Below are 22,108 nucleotides of genomic sequence, written 5' to 3'. Positions count from 1 at the left end.
AAGAATCTGTACACATCTGCGCCCCACATTCTTTTCATGTATGAAAGTACGTATCGCATGTTACCCTTCTCCTCACTCGAGTACTTTTTTCATCTACTCTCCGGAGCTGTCATAGTCATATCATTGGAAAAGTGAAATATTTTGACACTAGAGGATGAATCGGTGCTCACAACGAAGCTCTCAGCACCAAATCCTGGTTCCTTGGGTTGAGGAACATCAGAAGTCTCGCTCACCAGCATAAGCACGACCGATGACATTGTCGGCCGGTCTTCCGGTCGCTGCTGCACGCACAGGAGTCCTACCTGGATGCACCTCATCACTTCCTTCATGGGAAATTCTTGCTCGATCAGGGCATCTACTAGTCCTAGTGCATTCCCCTCGGTCCACAGTTTCCATGCCTGAAAAAGTACATTATAACCAAGTTAATACATATCATAGAGCAATAAAACATGAAGGACTTGGCATCGAATCCGAGCTAAGCATAAGCAGGGCAATACTTACATGTCCCACGAGATTGAGGTCATGGTCCGGGTGATAAAATCCCCAATTCTTGTGGCCACTTACAATCTCCAGTAACAGTACTCCAAAACTGAACACGTCTGATTTTACTGAAAAGTGGCCTTTCAGTGCGTACTCGGGAGACATATAACCACTGTAAGACGGAAACAGAGAATCAGTATAGCCACAAACCTTCGAAAATATCCCTTGAAACAAATGATAGGATAACTTACTATGTCCCAACTATTCTGTTGGTCATTTCTCCAGCATTCTCTACGGTAAATATTTTTGCAATTCCGAAATCTGAGATTTTAGGGTTCATCTCACTGTCTAGTAAGATGTTGCTCGGTTTGAGGTCTCGATGGATAATTCTCAGCCTGGAGTCTTCATGGAGATAGAGAAGTCCACGTGCAATCCCCATGATAATGCTGAAGCGTGTCTTCCAGGTCACGAGTTTACGTCTATCTGGAACTTCACAAAATTTGAGACAAGTTGTTCAGGGAAAAACTGTATAATGTTCAAGCAGGTTGAAAAAGTGTAAATGGAGTGATGATCGCACCAAAAAGGTGGTGGTCCAAACTTTTGTTCGGCAAGTACTCGTAGATCAGCATTCTTTCATCTCCGTGAATGCAGCATCCTAAGAGCTTCACAAGATTCCGGTGTTGAAGTTTGGCAATCAGTATGACCTCGTTCTTGAACTCTTTCAGGCCCTGCCCAGAGTTCAGTGAGAGCTTCTTCACAGCAACTTCTTGTCCAGTAGGTAATACACCCTGGCAGACAGCGTATTAATAAGATCGAAGTAGAAAAGAATTACAAATTATCTTTTTGTATCGAAAAACAATCTTCATGGAGTTAAAATGAGAAAATGCGACTTTCGAACTACCTTCTATACTTTGGCCAAAAAAGTACCTTGTATACTTCACCAAACCCGCCCTGTCCAACCTTGTTTTGGAAAGAGAAATTTCTAGTGGCATCAGCAACCACAGCGATATCAAGAAGGGGTAATTCAAGGTTGTCCTCCAGACCACCATCTCCTGAATCTCGATAAACTACGTATTCATCTGTGACAGAGGAAAAAAATCAGCCATCAGCATAAACAAACGCATAAGTATGCACTGCAATCTCAAAAAATACGACAAAAAGCCCAGCATATCCTGCGTGTTCGCTGAGAAAAGGGAATTAAAGCTAACAGATAGCAATTAAAGCAACTTTTGGAAGCGTTTGTCTGCACAAAGTGGTTTTCATTTGCTTCCTCGAAGTAATTACTATTCGCTCTAACTTGCTGATCAGGAACCCGAAAATAATGATCGGGGATAGCGTTATCTCAGATTTAAGCTGGATGTGATGCTGAGCCAATCATTGTTTTCTTAGGCCCACATTAAGGGTGTTCATATATTTATAGGCCTTTCAGTTATGCTTTCATTGAAGGAAATATTTTTAGCATGATGTGCAAGAAAGGAGCATGTAAAGATATGGAGTCATGAACATACTTTCAGTGATTTCTTACTATTCTTATTCAAAATGAGAGAAGTGAGGATCATCCCGTTTGCGATAAATAGTTTTATGCTGTGATAATGATTTTACCTCTTGTCCTCTCTTTCTTTCTTCGGAGAGCGTACCAGCAAATGAATGCTAATATAAGCATTCCACATACAGTTGAGAGAGAGATGCTGACGGCGGTTATTATACGCCTTCTCCTCTTAGCTCGAGCAATTGCATCTGTTCATCCAAAAGTTCGAAATAATCATGTGCTGTCATACTAAAAAACAGAGAGCTAAGTAACCACATGGCAATAGTTCTTATCTCTGCCACTGTGCTTTCTACATTGCTGAAATGTTTCTTGCACTCGTTTGTTTTATCTAACATAAAGCATATATGAATGCGCAAAACTAGCAGATGCTATGTGATTGCACGTACAGAAAGAAGCATTTCTTGATAAACTCCCAGGGCTTAAAGATCCTATTCCAGCGACAGATCTTAGTGCATGTGACACTAACACAGGGCTTAAAGATCCTATTCCAGCGACAGATCTTAGTGCATGTGACACTAACACAATGATGATCGAATATGAGCCTATTCAATGCGAACGTTAACTATAACTATGTCATCACATCCACATAAAGCATTTCCAGGCAAGGCCATGGATTTCCTTGGCACCTATTCAAATGAGAACTTCTTTAAAGCTACTGAGAGATGACAAGTGAAAACTGCTTAGAGCTAGATGTATCAGTACCTATCTCCGCCCGTGCCATTCGTATATACAGCACATCTCCGCCCGAAGGATAGTTCTTCATGTCAACCAAATCCACAAACCACAGAAGACAATCCCCGCCATTACCATGGACATCTACCCTCGTGAATGCCATACAAGAGCAATTCTTCAAGCATTCTGTCTCGCATTCCTCAAGGCTCGAGCTCGTATTCCCCGACAGACGTGAATTATCTGGCAGCTTCAAACCCTTGTACTTCACAAAGCCTTCACCATTTCCACAACTCAAACCCCATGTCCGGGAGCACCCACCGGTCCAATCAAGGGGGTTTGTATCGTTTTTCCTGAAACCCTTCAAGCACCTGCAATTTCCATCAGAGGAATCATAACAAGTCCCATACGGCCCACAGATGCCATAAGTATCACAGTAGTCCCTCTGTAAGGTAACCAAAGGCGTCCATTGATTGTCCAACCAAGCGAAATATTGAACCGCGCCCTCTGGGTTCACAACGAATCTCGCTAGGGTCGAATTATCGACCACCTCGAATGAGTAATACACCTCTTCAGGGCTGGAATTGAAAATCGGGCGGAATACCGAATTGGCCTGGAGCTCATTACTCCCACTGAACCTCTCTCCATTCCAGGGCCCCCATCTATTCTGCTTCTGGCTCCCTTTCCACAGAATCAACTGCGGAGCATCAGGTGGCTCAAGGCTAAACGTGTACTGACCAGTCGACGGATCAACTGCCGAGGCCCACGAAGTCATGGTCCTCTTCAAACCGGTCCTCAAGTTCCACCCGAGTTTCATCTCCGGCAGCATAGTGTCAGTTATGTTATCAAAACTCTGCCAGAGATAGTCCCCTGAATCACCAGAAACACTTGCATCACTCAAAACGAGATTGCCATTGTCCAGGAGCCTCAGGAACGGCTCGCTAACAGCCCCAACTGGGGTCACAGACCAGTACTTTATGGACCCATTTTGGAGAGACACTGACCCTTGTGAGCTCAGTGCCAATTCTGCTGAGAAATTGGCGATTGGGTTGTTCCTGTTGGCCACCCAAGTGACTTGCAGAGGAATGTTCTTGTACCAAATGCCCAAATACCTGGCACTCGAGTTGTCAACAGTAAAGAATCCAAATTCAAAGACTTGCCCAGATGAAACCAAGCTCTGTCCATCTTGCAGTGTCTGGTTGGCTGATAGAGTGTCTGTGGTTTGCGCCAGCGACGATCCAAGAAAGCAGCAGAAAGCGAGAAACAGAGGAAAGACCATGGCTCTGATGGCCGGAGGAGGCGGGCGATGCGTGGAGTTGCAGCCTGGCGAAATGGGGAGCGCATCGGAAGGTCTTTGTGTATCGGTGGACGAGAGCGGTCGTTGTTCATGGTGTGCTGCTTTGAATGGTCAGAGCGGTTGATCAAATCGTCGCATACGACGGCAAAAATTTGATTTTTGAGCAACTGCGCTTGGAACGGTCAAGGGCGGCAAACGTGCACGTCGGCATGAAATTTATCAATTAGAAAATCGTTTTCGTCGAAAATAAATGAGAAAATTTCAAATAAAGACCTCAAGTACTAGCGTTTTAATCTGAAATGGATATTATTTTAAATAAATCTATTCTCATTATCTAAAAAAAAGAATTATCAAGAATATTTTCGTTTTTTAATTTTTTTTTCTATTTTTTCTATTTTTTCTTCGCTAGTGCTTAGTGCAATGCCCGAAAAGGGTGGGGCGAGGGTGGCCCTCGCTTGATCCGGCGAGGGCTGCCCTTGCCGGCCACGGGGACGGCCTCACCTCGCCTCGCCCGGCTAGAGCCGCCCTCGCCGGCCATAGGGGCGGCCTCGCCTCGCCTAGCTAGGGCCGACCGAATCCGGGTGAGATGACCCTCGACTTGGGAGGGCCGGTCGCGCCAGGGGGAGGCGACCCTCATCCAGCCCTATTTGGGCATCATCGGTGGTTCGCCGGCCGTCGGCCAAAAAGAAAGAAAAATAGTAAAAGAACAAAAAGAAAAAAATTCAACAAGTAAAAGGCAAAAATTACTTTTGATTAGGGCTTTATTTGATATAATGAGAGGCTTTCACGCCTTTAATTAAAATAATGTTCACTTCAGAAGTCAACGAAAGATATTGGCGTCATTGTGACAGTAACCTTTTCTTGCTTTTGTTCCCAAAGTCAACGGGGAAGACCGCCTAATCAACCAAGGCCTGTAATTCGACAATGCATCGTCACTGCTCCCGTCGATGCCGTCCCCTCCTCTATCTCTAAATGTGACAATTTGACATTTTTGTAGACTAATATTATAATAAAGATATGTTCATTAAAAGTCCTAAAATTAATCATGAAAGTGTAATTGAATCTTAAAATTTATAAAAAGTACAATTAAATCCTAGAACTTATTAAATTAGTGAAATCAAACCCTTTCGTTAACACCGTCAATTTAATCAATGAAAAATGCTGACGTGGCATTTTAAATTAATTTTTCTCTCTCATATGGCAGTAATTATATTTATTATTTTTTCAGAAACTTTTGAAAATTTATTAAAAAACTAGAAAAGGAAAATTAACATTTTATTTTTTAAAAAATTGGAAAAAAAAAAATAGAATGGCAGAGCCTAGGGCACTGCCCATGCTCATCTCTGGAGGGGCTGGCGGTCCTGAGAGAGGGCGATGGTCGCCCGCCCCACGCAAGGTCCGACGTCGCCCTAACTAGGTGAGGGCGAGGCCACCCTCGCCCCGCCCCGCGGAGGTTGCCGGCCCCTTCGGCGATGGGTGGCAACCCCCAACTAGCGAGCTCTGCCTTTCCCCATTCTTTTCTAAGTTTTGTCTTTTAAAATAAAATTTAAATTTTTCTTATTATATTTTTAAAAAATATGAATAAAAATAACAAAATCCCACATATAATAAAAAAAAAGTTAAGTTAAAAATTATCTCGTCAGCATTTTCCATTAATAAAAAAAATATTAACCAAAGGATTTGATTTTACTAATTTACCAAGTTTTAGGATTCGATTGCACTTTTTGCAAGTTTTAGGATTCAATTGCACTTTTGTGATAAGTTTTAGGACTTCTAGTGAACATATCCTATTATCTTATTAAGATAATTGACAAAAACTTCGTAATACGATGGTTAATTTTCCGAATTCGTAATAAGATAATTACTGCGAGCGCACATGTGTCGATATGTGAAGAAAGGGAAAATTAGGGCGAGCGGTTTGAAGTGGGAAAGGAGAACAAAGAAGTGGAGAGGCATGGAGGGGAAAATTGTCCAATCACTCTTAAACATATTGTATTGCTGTCAATTTAATAGTAAACTTTTCAGTTTCATCAATTTAGTCATAAACATTTGTACGAAATGACAACGTAATCATTGTAGCCAATTTTCATCAAAAATAGCTGACGTGGTGGTGTGCCATTTTAGGACGGTTGACAATGACTTGACTGCCATGCTAGCGATTTTCAACAAAAAATGGCCAGGAGAATTACATTGGAGCTTCTCGGAAAGATGTAGGACTGAATTGGCAAAATAACAAGAACTGAATTGACGTCCATGCAATAGATTTATAACTAATAAGGCAGTTTTTCGAGAAACAGAGGGGCGGATGATATTAGGTAACCTCCATAGTGGAAGAGTCCACAGATTATTGTAATAAGATCATGTATCAAATTGTTCGTAAATGTCTTGGCGGCAAGAGGTAAAGTCATTATCTAGGTTTTTCTTTTCAATTTTCAGCAAAAACTTTAGATGGACCAGTAAAATGCACCTTAAACCCATCTAAGCTATTTAAATTTAATGGATTTTATGTAAAACCCAGTAGACCGACCTCATCAAAAATGGCACATAATGTCCAGAGACAACGACTCAGCTTTCCTTCCCTATGTCATGTATGGGACCTCCAACTCTTAATTGCCTGACAAGGATGAACCGCTGTATTCAACCCATCACATACGATGATGGCTTACGGAATCATAAAACTGGCAAATACCATTTTTCATGCGCAAGTTAATGTAGTTCACGTTCAAGAAAACCTCATTTGCAAACAGGATTTAGTTGTTGGACCTGACTTTGGACTAGGGTCGTGTTCAGGTTGGCATAATCTCAGGTGATGCTGAAGATTGTATAAAAAGTTCTCAAACTAATTGACTGCTCTCATTACTCCGCTAGGCCACTGTTCAGGAATCATGGGGGAAAAACGTATAGCGTTGCAGGTCTCGTTTTCTTTTCTTGGCTCGAACTTCTCCGATAAGTCATGCGACACGTAGAGCAGACTTGATCATTGCTCTGAGCCGGTACAGCCGCGCCTCACTATGTCCGTATGGTGAAGTGAAGGATTCAATACCATATCAAGTTTCAGAACTCCTTTTTGCTGAACTTTAGAGTCATCGTTGAAGGAATAAGGCAGCCAAAGCTGTTAGCTTACCCAGGAGTAGTGAACATTCTGCATGAATATCTACATCTTATGCATCAATCTATTGCAGAAGAAAAAAAAAATATGAAGCATCTGTACAAATCTATGCCCCACATTCTTTTCGAGTTTAAAAGTATGTGTCGCGTGTTACTCTTCTCATCACTCTGAGTATTCTTTTCATCTACTCTCCGGAGCTGTCATAGTCATATAATTGGAAATGTGAAGTATTTTGCTACTAGAGGATGAGTCGGTGCCCACAACGAAGCTCTCAGCACTAAATCCCGGTTCCTTGGGTTGAGGAACATCAGAAGTCTCGCTGACCAGCATAAGCACGACTGATGACATTGTTGGCCGGTCTTCCGGTCGCTGCTGCACGCACAAGAGTCCTACCTGGATGCACCTCATCACTTCCTTCATGGGAAATTCTTGCTCGATCAGGGCATCTACTAGTCCTAGCGCATTCCCCTCGGTCCACAGTTTCCATGCCTGAAAGTACGTTAAAACCAAGTAAATCCAAATCATAGAGCAAAAGATGGACTTAGCATCCAATCTGAGGCAATACTTACGTGTCCCACGAGATTGAGGTCATGGTCTGGGTGATAAAATCCCCAATTCTTGTGGCCGCTTACAATCTCCAGTAACAGTACTCCAAAGCTAAACACATCTGATTTTACTGAAAAGTGGCCTTTCAATGCATACTCGGGAGACATATAACCGCTGCAGGATGGTAATAGAGTGTCAGCATAGCCACAAATCTTCGAAAATATCCCTTGAAACAAACTCTAAATATAACTTACTATGTCCCAACTATTCTGTTGGTCATTTCTCCAGCATTCTCTATGGTAAATATTTTTGCAATTCCAAAATCTGAGATTTTAGGGTTCATCTCACTGTCTAGTAAGATGTTGCTCGGTTTGAGGTCTCGGTGGATAATTCTCAGCCTGGAGTCTTCATGGAGATAGAGAAGTCCACGTGCAATCCCCATGATAATGCTGAAGCGTGTCTTCCAGGTCACAAGTTTACGTCTATTTGGATCTTCACAAAATTGAGACAAAGTTATTCAGGGAAAAAATGTATAGTGTTCAAGCAGGTTGAAAAAGTGTAAATGGAGTGATGATCACACCAAAAAGGTGGTGGTCCAAGCTCTTGTTCGGCAAGTACTCGTAGATTAGCATTCTTTCATCTCCATGAATGCAGCATCCTAAGAGCTTCACAAGATTCCGGTGTTGAAGTTTGGCAATCAGTATGACCTCATTCTTGAACTCTTTCAGGCCCTGCCCAGAGTTCAGTGAGAGCTTCTTCACAGCAACTTCTTGTCCAGTAGGTAATACACCCTGGCAGATACGGTATTAATAAGATCGAAGTCGAAAGGAATTATAAATCATCTTTTTGTATCGAAAAACAATCTTCATGGAGTTAATACGAGAAAATGCGACTTTCGAACTACCTCATATACTTTGGGCCAAAAAAGTACCTCGTATACTTCACCGAACCCGCCCTGCCCAATCTTGTTTTGGAAAGAGAAATTGCTAGTGGCATGAGCAACCACGCCGATATCAAGAAGGGGTAATTCAAGGTCATCTTCCGGAGCACCATCTCCCGAATCTCGATAGACTCCATATTCAGCTGTGACAGAGGATATAAATCAGCCATCAGCATAAACAAATGCGTAAGTACGCACTGCATTCTCAAAAATATGACAAGAAGTGCAGCATATCCCACTGGTTCGCTGAGAAAAGGGAATTAAAGCGAACAGATAGCAATTAAAGCAGCTTTAGGAAGCATTTGTTTCCACAAAGTGGTTATCATTTGTTTCCTCGAAGTGGTTACTATTCGCTCTGACTTGATGATCAGGAACCCGAAAATAATTATCGGGGATACCGTTCTCCCAGATTTAAGCTGGATGTGATGCTAAGCCAATCATTGTTTTCTTAGACCCGCATTAAGGATGTTAATTTATTTATAGGCCTTTCAGGTATGCTTTCATTGAAGGAAACATTTTTAGCATGATGCACAAGAAAGGAACACGTAAAGATACAGAGTCACGAACATAGTTTCAACGATTTCTTACATTTCTTATTCAAAATGAGAAGCGAGAATCATGCGGTTTGCAATAAATAGTTTTATGCTGTGATAATGACTTTACCTCTTGCCCTCTCTTTCCTTCTTCGCAGAGTGTACAAGCCAATGAATGCCAATACAAGCAATCCACATACAGTCGAGACAGAAATACCAACAGCGGTTATTATACGCCTTCTCCTCTTAGTTCGAGTGATTGCATCTGTTCATCAAAAAATTTCGAAATAATCATGGGCTGTCATACTCAAACAGAGAGCTAAGTAACCACATGGCAATAGTTCTTATCTGTTCCACTGTGCTTTCTACATTGCAGAAAAGTTTCTTGTGCTCATTTGTTTTATCTAACATAGAGCATATATGAATGCGCAAAACTAGTAGATGCTATGTGATTGCACATACAGAAAGAAGCATTTCTTAATAAACTCCCAGGGCTTAGAGATCCTATTTGAAAGATCTTACAGCATGTGACACAAACACAATGGTGGTCGAATATGAGTTTCTTCAATGGGAACATTAACTATAACTATGTCATCAGATCCAGATAAAGCATTTCCAGGCAAGGATTTCCTTGGCAGCTATTCAAATGAAAACTTCTTTAAAGCTACCGAGAATGACAAATGAAAATCACTTAGAGCTCGATGGAACAATACCTATCTCTGCCCGTGCCATTCGTATATACAGCACATCTCCGCCTGAAGGATAGTTCTTCGTGTCAACCAAATCCACAAACCACAGAAGACAGTCCCCACCATTCCCGTGGACATCTACCCTAGTGAATGCCATACAAGAGCAATTCTTCAAACATTCCGTCTTGCATTCCTCAAGGCTCGAGCTTGTATTCCCCGACAGATGCGAATTATCTGGCAGCTTCAAACCCTTGAACTTCACAAAGCCGTCACCATTTCCACAACTCAAACCCCATGTCCGGGAGCACCCACCGGTCCAATCAAGGGGGTTCGAATCGTTTTTCCTGAACCCCTTCAAGCACCTGCAATTTTCATCAGAGGAATCATAGCAAGTCCCATACGGCCCACACATGCCATAAGTATCACAATAGTCCCTCTGTAAAGTAACCAAATTCGTCCATTGGCTGTCCAACCAAGCAAGATATTGAATCGCACCCTCCGGGGTCACGACGAATCTCGATAGGGTCGAATTATCTACCACTTTGTATGTGTAATACACCTCTTCAGGGCTGGAATTAAAAATCGGCTCAAATATTGGATTGGCCTTGAGCTCATTACTCCCACTGAACCTCTTTCCATTCCAGGGCCCCCATCTGTACTGCTTCTGGCTCCCTTTCCACAGAATCAACTGCGGAGCATCGGGCGGCTCGAGGCTAAACGTGTACTGGCCGCTCGACGGATCGGTTGTCGAGGCCCACGAAGTCATGTTCCGCTTCAAACCGGTCCTCAAATTCCATCCCAGTTTCATCTCCGGCAGCAAAGTGTCAGTTATGTTATCAAAGCTCTGCCAGAGATAGTCCTCTGAATCATCAGAAACACTTGCATCACTCAAGACGAGATTGCCATTGTCCAGAAGCCTCAGGAACGGCTCGTTCACAGCCCCAACTGGGGTCACAGACCAGTAATTAACGGACCCATTTTGCAGAGACACTGACCCTTGTGAGCTCAGTGTCAATTCTGCTGAGAAATTGGCGATTGGGTTGTCCCTGTTGGCCACCCAAGTGACTTGGAGAGGTTTGTTCTTGTACCAAATGCCCAAGTACCTGGCACTCGAGTTGTCAACAGTAAAGAAGCCAAATTCAAAGATTTGCCCAGATGAAACCAAGCTCTGTCCATCTTGCAGTGTCTGGTTGGCCGACAGAGTGTCCGCGGACTGTGCCAGCGGCGATCCAAGAGAGCAACAGAAAGCGAGAAACAGAGGAAAGATCATGGCTTCGGTGTCGATAGGCGGCAGGCGATGCGCGGAGCTGCAGCCTTGCGAAGTGGGCCTTTTCGGTGTGGGGGAGGAGAGGGATTGCTGCTCATGGTGTACTTGCTTTGAATGGTCAGAGAGGTTGATCGAACAGTCGCACGCGACGACAAAGTTTTGATTTTTGAGGGACCTAAAGCTCGGAACAGGTCAAAAGGTGGGAAAACGTGCAATCTCACACGAACTTTGCCAAGTAGAAAACATCGTTTTCGTCGAAAATAAACGAAACGAGTAGAACTCTGCGGGTCATTGTGACAGTAAACTCGCGTCTTTCCCTTTGCTTTGGCTCCAGAAGTCACCAAGAAAGACCGCCTTGATTTAGGCGTGTAAAGTAAGTCTGACTTTGGACCAAAAAAAAAAAAAGTAAGTCTGACCCGGAGCCAGCGTTCGGAACAAAAGATTAAATGTCGTCAATGCCGGCCGCAAGCCCCCACCCTCTATCTGTCTCTTGAAAGGCCACCTAAACACATTAAATGTCACGTGGGAAAACCACGTTCCAAGTCCGTACATTTGATATTCTTTGTATGTAAATCAATATCATCTTACTAAGATAAGTGGCATGAAATTCAATAACACAAAGATTGATTTACCAAATTCGCTACATGACATCTAGCGCGAGGGCATGTCGGTGTGTGCAGAAAGGAAAATAAATCAGGGTGAGCAGTTTAAAATCGGGGAGAAGAATAGAGATAGTGGAGAGGAATGGAGGGAGGAAGTAATCTAATCAGTCTTGAGCATACTGTATGAATATCTAATTCAGTTGGTAAACTTTCTAATTTCATCAATTTACCTTCTAAACCTCTGTGAGAAATTGCAATATAGTCGTTTCGACCAATTTTCATCGGAAATCGCTAACGTGGCGTGGCGGTGTGCCATTTAGGAGGACCAACGATAACTTGATGAAAATTTATTGAAATAATTATGTTGGAGTTTTGCGCAAAGGTATAGGACTAAATTGACAAAATAAGAATGCTTATAACTAAATTGGCATTCCAACAACATGTTTAGGATTGATTGGGCAACGAACTTATATGGATGCTAATGCGTCCAAACGAATAGCGTCATCGTTCACATTAGCGAACACCATGAGGAATTTCAACTGAGGGTTTACACTGAACATATTATTGAAAATTCAAAAGCCATGTCAAATAAGAGAGAGAAAGAGAGAGAGAGAGGGAGTAAAAAATCGCATTATATATTAAGAAAAAAGGTTAAAAAACATTTTGTGTCATCACCTCGTACTTGTTAGCACCATAATGACGTTATTAACTTAATGACCTAAAAAAAAATTATGAAATTGTGTCCTCGCCGTGTCTGGGTCGTTACGTGGTTGGCATGAAAGGCTACCGACGTTGAATTTCAATAAGACCACCCCATTACGACATGGCCTAGGTTCTAGAAGAAACATGTTCATGTGTGGAAAAAGCATCCTCTGCCGCCCCCCATGTTACGAATTCCTTGTCTAAAAGTAGGATTGGACTACATTATAATATTGGTCGTTGCAGCTCATGGCAGTTGCCCTGGCCATTATGAGCATGCGTTTTGAATGGAAATTCGTTTTTTTGTTATGTTTGTTTTTCCTACTCAAGTATTTTGTTGACGTTAAAGGTGATCAAAAGGATGGGAACAAATCGGTTCCCGATTTCTAAAATTTGGATCCAGTTAACATCGGCCGATTTTCGATTCCAGGTATGGACCTATCCACCCGGACCTTTCAGACCGGACCGAACTTTTTCTTTTAATTTTTATTATTCTAAATTTCCAAAACCTTGAGTCGCATTCTTTTCTTGCTAAGACTCGGTCATGTCCGTCGCTCATGCCTATCGCTTCACTTCTCTTAGTCTCAGTCACGCAGCAATCATCCCTCCCTTGCGACTGATGCCTCTCGCTCATTATAGCTTTGTTCGTGTATTCACTTGTCATGAGCTTGTTTTAGTAATCATTATTAATGTAGTAGTTTAGACTATACAACAACACTTGCAGTCTTGCCGGGAATAGGGGGAAAAAAAAGGAGTCGTTTTGGTTCCCGGATGAGTCCACCCCGAGTCGACTAGTTCCCGGTTCCATAAACTGGAACCTGCTCTTTGGGTCCGGTTCCCAATTCGAGGGTGAAAATTAGGTCACCCGGTAGCTGATCACCCCTTGTTGAAGCCATAAATTGATATAACCATGAAAACCATTTTGTTATTCACTCCTTTCCAATTTTTCTAACGTTCTATTATTCTTTATAGGAGCGGTAAATGCCCTCGTCGTTTCTCCTCTTTATCAACTTAATCCTATCTATTTAGATTATCAGAATAAATCCTTACCTCTTGAACTGATAGATTTGAAACAAATTCGAAGTATTGAATTCTTCTGTGTTATAGGATTGAAAGGTCGGATCGAATTAGAAATCTGGGAAAGGTTGAGATTCATTCTGTCATTTTGCCTTCTTTTTATTCTGAACTGCTTCCACAGTAGTTGGAGTAGCGGCGGGCAACACATTTCACTTCTCATCTCTGGGAACGTTCATAATTCGCAGTCTCCGTGTTTATTCGAACGGAGCTCGTCGCTGTTTCGGTTTCGCAAGGTACATTGTGTTGAAGTTTGTTTGTTAAAACAAAAGCTACATTTTCAATCCCACATAGGATAAAAAGAAGAGTGCAAGTCTCTTTATTAGTTAGAAGGTCACAATAGTCTTTCGGAATAAAGAAATGGCAAATGGGCTAGACCCCACTATATCCGCGTGCGGGTGCGCTTGTGATTGCTCGATTTTGACGCACTTTGCGCGCCGCGGACGGAAATAAACCTTAATTATTATTATTATTTTTCCTTTTCGAAATCAATTCTTTTATATTTATATTCTATATTATTAATTATGATTGTTCAGACATGAACAGTTGCGCCTTAATTATTATTATTATTTTTCCTTTTCGAAATCAATTCTTTTATATTTATATTCTATATTATTAATTATGATTGTTCGGACATGAATAGTTGCGCCTTAATTATTATTATTATTTTTCCTTTTCGAAATCAACGGTTGTGTCTGAATGATTGTTATCACTCACGAACAATCATGTCCGAATTGTAATGTTTCGGACATGAATTGGTGCGATGTTTCGAACATGAATAAGTGCGATGTTTCGGACATGAATAGGTGCGTTCGTACATGGGCAGTTTTGACACCAAGCGGTGTGTTCTATTAGTGTTATATAAAGGACAATTTTGTTCAATTTCTGAGTCAACTTTTATTTCTTTCATTTTCCTTCAAAAGAGAGACAGCCAATCTTTATTGTTTCGTAGAGAGTTTTAGGAGATTTACTGGAATTGCTATCCAGTAATCTCATCACGACTTTGTTGTATCCCGAAGGGAATTTTCCAGAAACCCGTATCAACTTTGTGGGGCAAATTGATCCTAAAAGAGAGTGATTACACGCCTCAAAGTCCGACCACATTGTTACTCCCTTTCATTGATTTTTTCCAACACATTGTCCGGTCGACATATAAACCGACACTTTACTGCTGTTCCGTGCCCGATTTACCATGGAGAATAGTTCTCAGTTCTCACACTAAGACATGAAGACAGGTGAAGTTCATTGGATAATCAGCAGCCCAGTCTTGAGGGTCTACTACTACATATTAAGATGATGATCCCTGCTCTAGATATCTTATGTCTGCTTCTGTGCAACGACCCTTTCTTTGTTTCAAAAAAACAAAAAATTGACAGGAAATTGGACCGACCTGGTCGAGTAATCACGGTCGGCAAAGAGCACAATCGATCACTTCAGCATCGAATCACAATTGCAATTGCAATTGCAACGATGTTTCTGTTTTCTGTGAACTTCATCACATTGCTGGAGTCAACTGAACTGTTTGAGCTGTGGTGTGTCAATGTCAAGGACTTTTACTTCAGACAGATACAGACCAATGAACTTCATGTCTGCACCAAAATTGGTAAACCCCCCTCCTCTCTCCACAATAACAAATGCAAAAGAATTTGAGTAGAAGGAAGGCCTAAGAATACACATATATGGACAGAAACCTTTGGAGTTTCAGATGTACAAATGTATTGGATCAGGGCATGACAACAATCTCTATCTGGCATCAAGGATTGTGACCGTAACTTGGTTCACAGTGCATGTCTCGTCATGCTTGCTTGACGATGAATCCGTCTCTATGGCCCTTCCTAAGCAAAAGCCGGGACTTTTGGGGTGCGGCATCGTCGGGTTCTCGCTGCTCAGCGTCAAAACCACAGACGACATGGCCGGCCTGTCGTCCGCGTGCTCTTGGACACACAAAAGGCCGACCTGAATGCATCTCAATACTTCATTCATCGAGTATGCATCTCCCACCGCTGAATCCACTAGCTCCAAACCCTTCCCTTCTTTCCACAACTTCCATGCCTGCAGTTAACAAGACAACGTTCAGTTATATGTGGTTATGGGACAAAATGGAAACACTTCAGTAGCAACATCAATCAGATGGCATGTATATAAGGTTCTGTTTCAGATAACTAATTCATCTTTCCATGGATGAGCATCTCTCTATACTTACATGTCCAAGAAGGTTCAGTTCGTTGTTCGCATAATAGAATCCCCGGTTCTTTTTACCGCTTACAATCTCCAAGACCAACACGCCGAAGCTGAACACGTCGGACTTCTCTGAAAATAGTCCATCCATGGCATATTCGGGGGCCATGTACCCGCTGCGGGTTTTAAGCAAAATGGAATTAGTGCAATTTCAGAAATATGATCCTGGCATTTGTTCAAAACAATGTTCCATGGTACTTACTACGTGCCAACGACTCTCCTCGTATTCGCGTCGACCTGATCTCTGCCAAAAATCCGGGCCATGCCAAAGTCCGAGATTTTGGGGTTCAACTCCCCATCGAGCAAGATGTTGCTCGCTTTGAGATCCCTATGTATGATTCTGAACCTGGAGTCCTGGTGAAGATAAAGAAGACCTCGAGCGATCCCGCAGATGACGTTAAACCGCCTCTCCCAATTTAGCATGGAGCTCTTCGTTTTACCTGCACAGACTTAGCTGGTGATGATCCTAAAACCGAAACTCGAACCTTGCTAATCCATTTTGATAATATGATTAAAAAAAAAGAAAGGAGTAATTCCAGGAACTTACTGAATAGAACAGAATCCAGACTTTTATGCTCCATGTACTCGTAAATTAGGATCTTCTCGTCCATCTCGACGCAGCAGCCGACAAGTCGCACTAGATTTCGGTGTTGAAGCCGAGCAATCAATCGAACCTCATTCTTGAATTCTTCAATTCCTTGCCCGGAATTCTTCGAGAGCCTTTTAACCGCTACTACTGGGCCTTCTTCAATCCTACACTGAAGCACCAAAAAAAAATAAAAAATGAAGCTCTCAAGATGCTTCCTCCATTCCATATATCTGGTCACATTCGTCTTTTGAAAATGAAGAGCTCACCTTGTAAACACAGCCAAAACCGCCTTGCCCGAGCTTGTTTTCATCACAGAAGTTCTTGGTTGCCGAAGCAATCGCGTTGAAATCGAACAATGGTAACTCTATATCCTCCGGCTTGTTCTCTCCCGAATACTCTCTCTTGCTGGAGACGACTACTTCATTTAACAAAAAATCTTGGCTTCTCTCACGAGCTCCTGGTCGCGCAAAGAAGCAGTCGTCATACCAAAATAGTATTTCCTACGGCGTGCCGATTCATTAAGTACAAGCTATCGTAAGTAAGACTCTAAAACTACCTTTTGGTTCAGTGTTTCTTCCGCGTCGAATCGGCATAGTCTTCCTCTTCCACATGAGAAAGGCAGCGAGGGCTAATAACAGAACGCCGCCGCCGCCGCCAGCAATGCCTACTATTGCTAATGTCCCGAGTCCGTTGGTCGAACTATTTTGAGCGACCAGTCCACCGTAAGCCACTAATACATCAAAAGAAATTTGGAACATAACAAGTTATACCTTATATTCGATAAAGATTACTACAGAGAGCTCCTTCAGTCTGATAAACTGGAAATCACATTGCTTATACTCATATATGATATGGTAAAATTTACTTAGTCAGGAAAATAGCCAGGCGACTGTTAGGAATTCAATGTCCAATTAGCTGACTTCGTAAAGGGTTACTGTAATTTCCATCGATTTTACTTTGTTCACAACTGAATTCTTGATAACCCGCCGCTTTACATTTGCAAATGGAGAACCGGGAAATGCCTCGAGCCATAGCCAGAAGAACGGACAGAAAAATACGACCTCAAATTCATACTAATTTCATCCCCTCTTATGCAAGAAATATGTCACGGACTTCCGTCCTATGTGTCTCAGGTCTCTGAGGAAATAAACTCGTCCGTCTTATCGCGAGCGACATGATCAAAACAAACACATTCGGTCCTATTCTAATCACCAACAGGATGACCCGGCATGATCGACAGGGATCCGACTCGATGTAAAGCTACCCTTCCCAAAACCGGAAAAGCAGATGAATCAACATTCAAAAGTGAAACCCTTTTCCAAGCGATTCATCTTACTAGTTTCAACATTGAGGCCCATCTCAAGGCACCAAATTTGACTTGGGCTCTTGAAAAAGTTCCAAAACCTAACGCCCCTTGACAAGTATTATCGCCGCCTGAAGATATATTTTTAACTTAAAAACCCCACGATCGGCTCTTTACGGAACTGCTTGGAAGGAAGCAGGGAGTGAAAAGAACAAGGCGCCGAAGAAAGAATCCTGAACCTAGGAAAAGTCAAAAGTGTCGGCTCAAGGCGTTAAGGATTAGATCGAGGGCATCTGCTAGTAGGGGCCCACGGCCGGCCACCGTCCTTTATTGAGCTACCCCCGTGGGCCCAGCCACATCATCGTTTAATCAACTTTTTTGATTATGCCATTCGGTATTTTCAATCAAGCAACGCATTCAAGGAGTACCTAAGCTACATCGACGGGGGCCCGAACAGAATTAACAATCACAGACGCCGCGCTTACGTCAGCTTGTGGGTATGACAAGTCAGCTGGATAGCACGGACCTATCTATATATGTGCTAATAATTACCCTAGCGCGTTCGGGGCGGCGAGAAGGTTGCCACAACCGCCGTGCCCGGCAACTCTCGCTGGCTGTGACAACGCGGCCGACCCTCTCCAGTACTGTGGCGCCGCCAAGGTTGCCACCACCGAGCGACAACTTGTATCGGTCTACCCTTGCTCGGTGGTGGTGACCACAGTGCTACCGCCGCATAGGAAAGGCCCCTTGCCCTCTCGACCATATCTAGCGAGGGCAAGCAGCCTTATGCCAGCAAGGAGGTGGCGGGGCTTCGGCCTCGACACGATCCTTTCTCTGTATTTTTTCACTTTTCTTTTTATTATTATTATATGATTGTACGACGATTCATCGTATTATCGATATGTCGAAATCCTCGTACTTTATGTTTTAGTATCATACGATCTTGAGTATAATGTATTATCGTAATTAAGGCCAATCGATGTATGCCTTTCTTAATAATAAACAAAGATTTTCCAAGTCGTATGACAATTAGTCTTACTTAAAACCAAAATCTTCATACATTAATTTTTAATATTGTAAGTTACAAATTTTCTTCTATACAACTATACGGGATTTGTCATATTCCAAGCTAAAGTTATGGTACGCCATTTTTTTTTTAACATTTTACAACATTATTAACAAGATGTATGCCGTTCTATTGTGCAGATCCAAAATTTTTAATAGCACTCATAATACAATTTGCCGTACTCAAGAAGAAAGCATTGTGCGTTGATTTCTAATTTCAAAGGGGAAGGATGTTTAATGATACTCTGATAAGTTGTGATTTTTTTTTCCATGCACATTTTTTACCATGGTATGTCATATTTACGAATAAATTCATCGTACTATAGTTTCACTACTATAGGAAGGTACGACATCTGTTGTACAACAAACATAATGTGTCGTACATAATACTTTAACCATCTAAACTATAAAAGAATGTGGGACAACCGGCCCATTGCTAGTTTCCCTTTTGGTTGCTTGGTCTAGCATCGTACCACAGACAATCCTGCGCAAATTATTCTACCTTTCATTTTTCCCATACTTAGAATCAATTCATCTTTTCATGAAACAAAAAAACATTAATTTCATCCTCAATGAGGTGGAACGTACTTAAAAAAAATCAAGTAAGACACAAATCAAAATCAGGCAGACAACTTATAATATGAAGCGGTTCACATTTGGTGGTCTACGAAATCTAATTTGTGTGTGAACCGTGCAGCTTATTGACCTATCTTACGCTACAAAATCGAAAACTTACATGACGAGCTTAGGTGGTGATTCGTCGTCTTCCACAGGGAGACGTGGGGGGGTCGCCGTGGGGCCCGCACATGTGGCGCATGTGCTCCGTCCCGGAGCACGTGCGCCACAATAAGATCTAAGTGTGACAGCCTCACCAACCAATTTTCGGTGGGGCCCACGTCGAATGAAGCCCACCCCGCCAATCCCCAGGTCGTTTCTGTCTACTACTATTAATGTTTCGAACCGACCTGTCGCCTACACATGATTAAGAGGGTGTTCCCATTTTTTTCACAAGAAGCAGTCAAAAGTTGGGTAATTTGGTCCTTACGAGACTCCCAAACTCAACATCATTTCAAATTCTCCAAAAAAAAAAAAAAAGATGAGCTACTGGAGACCAAGAGTATGGTTTAAGGCACTAATCATGCAATTGAATTTCGAATCGAGCTCGAAATTAGCGGGTTCTATCTTCATTTTTCTGATGATTTCGCCGGTCGTTAATATTATAAATTCCCTAACATGCTTGGCATCTATTGGTACATCAATTTCTAGTTCACAGTTCGTGCAGGATCCGACAATCAAAGATGTTTCAGCGAGCAATCTGGAGAAATCAAGACAAACAGAAAATGTAAAAAAAGAGAGAGAGAGAGATCGAAGCAACACAAGAACTTACCAATGTCGGAAGCAGACAGCTTGACGTAGAAATCTTGCCCACCATCCAGATAATGCCTCATGTCCAGCAGATCGCCAAACCACATCACGCAGCCGGCCTCGCCGTTGCTGATGTTCGCGCTCGAATAGCCGGTGCAGGAGCAATTGCTGGCGCACCCCTTTTGACAATCCTCCAGGCTCATCTCCATGTCCACGAACGCGTTGCTGCTCTCGGGGAGCTTCAGCCCCTTCAATGGCAAGAACCCGTCGCTCGAGCAGTCCAGTTCTCTCTCCCTCACGCACCCGTCTGACCCTTCCCTCAAGTACCATGCCTGCGGGTTCTTGGGACTGAACCCCGACGTGCAGTTGCAGACCGGCGAGCCGTTGGTGTCGCAGATCCCGTAAGGGCCGCACTCACCGAAGTCGTCGCACTGGTCTTTCGGGGCGTCCCAGAACATGCTCCAGGACTTGCTGTCTTCGACCCATGTGAACCTCTGGAGAGTCCCTGTTGAGTTCACCGTCAGCCTCGAGATCATGTTCGGGTTGTTCACCTCGTAGGAGTAGTAGACTTGCTGTTGATCCGAGACGAAGGTGAAGTCGATGTCGCTCGTGGACTTCATCTCCGGGACGCCACTGAACCGGATCCCGTTCCACGGGCCGCTCCGGTACAGCTTCTTGCCTTGGTCCCAGAGAAAAGCTTCCGGGTATCCGTGGAAATCGAGCTTGAACGAGAAGTCCCCTGGGGACGGGTCTTGTGGGCTCTTCCAGGAATTTAAGAACCTGTCAAGGCCCTGGCTCAAGTCCCACCCTAGCTTCATGTCCGGCAAGAGGGTGTCCGTGGGAAAATCAAAGCTCTGCCACAAGAAGCCGCTGCTGCTGCTCTCATCACCCTCTTCTCTGACCACGAGATTGCCATTGTCGAGGAGCTGAGCAACTGGGTTCACCGGGCTCGAATTGGCCTTGGTTTGGTTCGATGACCAGAGGACGGTCCCGGTCGCAGCTTCCTGATCGAGAATGACCACGTTGTCGCCCTTGTCCCCAATCTTGAACACGGATGAGGATGAGTTCGTGACGGGAGTATCCCTGTTGGCCACCCAGACGTACGTCCTGTCCGGGATGTTCTTGTACCAGATGCCCACGTAGTAGTTGGTGCTGTCTGGCGTGAAGAACCCGAGCTCGAAGACCTCGTTCGCAGAGACGAGGGTCTGGTCGCCGGCGAGCGATTCGTTTGCAGAGATGGTGTCCGAGGAGGTCGCGCTAGTGGCGAAGAAATCGATGGTGATGATGATGAGTAAAGTGAAGCAGGCACGGAGAGCTGCGGCTCCACTCATTCTCCACTAATGGTGGCTTTGGTTAGGAGATCTCTCTCTCTGCAAAGCTCTTGCGGTGCTCTGTTTTGCCTTCATGTTCAAGACATTTGGTGGTGAGGTTTGATAGGGAGAGAGGGGAAATGACAGATGGTTTGACCCCGACTTCCCTTTTTTTTTTTGTCCGGTTTTGTTCGATTTTCTTCGTTTGATTCAGCCAAAGCCTTGGAAAACAACACAATGTCCGCTAATTCAGAAAAAAATGGGGTCCAAAGTTTTGAATAATGTAAAACGTTGGGCCTTAGTTGGGCTTTGTCCAAACGTGTTTTCCTAGGTCAATATAGGAAGGTCACCTAACTCCTTTTGTGACAGATATTTTCCAGCGCCCTTTTTGTTCACCGTCTCACAAAATTATGAAAGAAAAATAATTCCTTAACGGTACTGTCAGGAACGGTACAAACTCAATCGCAGATCCATACACCATCACCGCACGTTTTGCATGAATCACTCATTAATTAGGAGATCGTGTGGCCGGAAATAAATGACAAGATTGTCGGATCGTCAGCAAAACATATTCTGTTATGAAAAGATTCAGAAAAGAAAAAGTGCTATCACACTCCCCCACCTAAAAAAGAGAGAAACAAAAAGAAAGAAAGAAAAACTTGCATTTTCTACATGGACATGTTTTTCTCCCGTCCATTACAATAGAAATTGTGATCGACCATTTCAAACTTGAATTGGCACGTACCGACAGAAACCGGGAGTCACCATGGTATTTGAGCTACCA

General features: G+C 43.1%; 3 protein-coding genes across 5 annotated transcripts; all 3 read right to left on the bottom strand.

Annotated features, from left to right (window-relative positions):
- On the bottom strand, window positions 1–4,114 carry LOC115739794 (G-type lectin S-receptor-like serine/threonine-protein kinase At4g27290). The gene is made up of 7 exons (XM_030673059.2): window positions 2,732–4,114; window positions 2,083–2,217; window positions 1,408–1,559; window positions 1,058–1,268; window positions 732–969; window positions 502–652; window positions 1–398 (listed from the first exon to the last, which is right to left on the bottom strand). The coding sequence occupies exons 1-7, from the start codon at window positions 3,975–3,977 to the stop codon at window positions 90–92; spliced, it is 2,442 nt and encodes an 813-aa protein (XP_030528919.1). The 5' UTR covers window positions 3,978–4,114; the 3' UTR covers window positions 1–89.
- Window positions 4,115–7,135: 3,021 nt separating this feature from the next.
- Window positions 7,136–11,309, bottom strand: LOC125312454 (G-type lectin S-receptor-like serine/threonine-protein kinase At4g27290). The gene is made up of 7 exons (XM_030673056.2): window positions 9,837–11,309; window positions 9,254–9,388; window positions 8,582–8,733; window positions 8,231–8,441; window positions 7,905–8,142; window positions 7,674–7,824; window positions 7,136–7,593 (listed from the first exon to the last, which is right to left on the bottom strand). Exons 1-7 carry the CDS (start codon window positions 11,080–11,082, stop codon window positions 7,285–7,287), a joined length of 2,442 nt encoding a protein of 813 aa, XP_030528916.1. The 5' UTR covers window positions 11,083–11,309; the 3' UTR covers window positions 7,136–7,284.
- A 3,624-nt stretch (window positions 11,310–14,933) lies between these two features.
- On the bottom strand, window positions 14,934–21,520 carry LOC115739788 (receptor-like serine/threonine-protein kinase SD1-8). 3 transcript variants are annotated; one of them, XM_030673041.2, is made up of 7 exons: window positions 20,037–21,516; window positions 16,838–17,011; window positions 16,548–16,738; window positions 16,240–16,450; window positions 15,895–16,132; window positions 15,658–15,808; window positions 14,934–15,506 (listed from the first exon to the last, which is right to left on the bottom strand). In XM_030673041.2, the coding sequence occupies exons 1-7, from the start codon at window positions 21,343–21,345 to the stop codon at window positions 15,198–15,200; spliced, it is 2,583 nt and encodes an 860-aa protein (XP_030528901.1). In that variant the 5' UTR covers window positions 21,346–21,516; the 3' UTR covers window positions 14,934–15,197. The 3 variants fall into 3 exon arrangements, with proteins under 3 accessions (XP_030528901.1, XP_048141126.1, XP_048141125.1); XM_048285168.1 differs by lacking the exons at window positions 14,934–15,506; window positions 15,658–15,808 and having other exon boundaries at window positions 15,967–16,158; window positions 20,037–21,520; XM_048285169.1 differs by lacking the exons at window positions 16,548–16,738; window positions 16,838–17,011; window positions 20,037–21,516 and having other exon boundaries at window positions 15,895–16,158; window positions 16,240–16,381.
- Between the last annotated feature and the right edge of the window lie 588 nt (window positions 21,521–22,108).

Source organism: Rhodamnia argentea, chromosome 9, assembly GCF_020921035.1.
Source record: "Rhodamnia argentea isolate NSW1041297 chromosome 9, ASM2092103v1, whole genome shotgun sequence".
NCBI lineage: Eukaryota > Viridiplantae > Streptophyta > Magnoliopsida > Myrtales > Myrtaceae > Rhodamnia > Rhodamnia argentea.
This window is presented reverse-complemented; position numbering and strand designations above follow the sequence as displayed.

Excerpts from the sequence above, each read along its gene's own strand:
- LOC115739794 (XM_030673059.2), bottom strand. The coding sequence starts at position 3,977 with ATGGTCTTTCCTCTGTTTCTCGCTTTCTGCTGCTTTCTTGGATCGTCG. Across the intron at positions 1,560-2,082 it reads AAAGAAAGAGAGGACAAGAG|ATGAATACGTAGTTTATCGA; the intron begins GTAAAATCATTA and ends CCTCTGTCACAG. Across the intron at positions 653-731 it reads AACAGAATAGTTGGGACATA|TGGTTATATGTCTCCCGAGT; the intron begins GTAAGTTATCCT and ends TCCGTCTTACAG.
- LOC125312454 (XM_030673056.2), bottom strand. The coding sequence starts at position 11,082 with ATGATCTTTCCTCTGTTTCTCGCTTTCTGTTGCTCTCTTGGATCGCCG. Across the intron at positions 8,143-8,230 it reads CTTGGACCACCACCTTTTTG|ATCCAAATAGACGTAAACTT; the intron begins GTGTGATCATCA and ends AATTTTGTGAAG. Across the intron at positions 7,825-7,904 it reads AACAGAATAGTTGGGACATA|CGGTTATATGTCTCCCGAGT; the intron begins GTAAGTTATATT and ends ACCATCCTGCAG.
- LOC115739788 (XM_030673041.2), bottom strand. The coding sequence starts at position 21,345 with ATGAGTGGAGCCGCAGCTCTCCGTGCCTGCTTCACTTTACTCATCATC. Across the intron at positions 16,451-16,547 it reads GTTTTGGCTGTGTTTACAAG|TGTAGGATTGAAGAAGGCCC; the intron begins GTGAGCTCTTCA and ends TTGGTGCTTCAG. Across the intron at positions 16,133-16,239 it reads TCTGGATTCTGTTCTATTCA|GTAAAACGAAGAGCTCCATG; the intron begins GTAAGTTCCTGG and ends AAGTCTGTGCAG.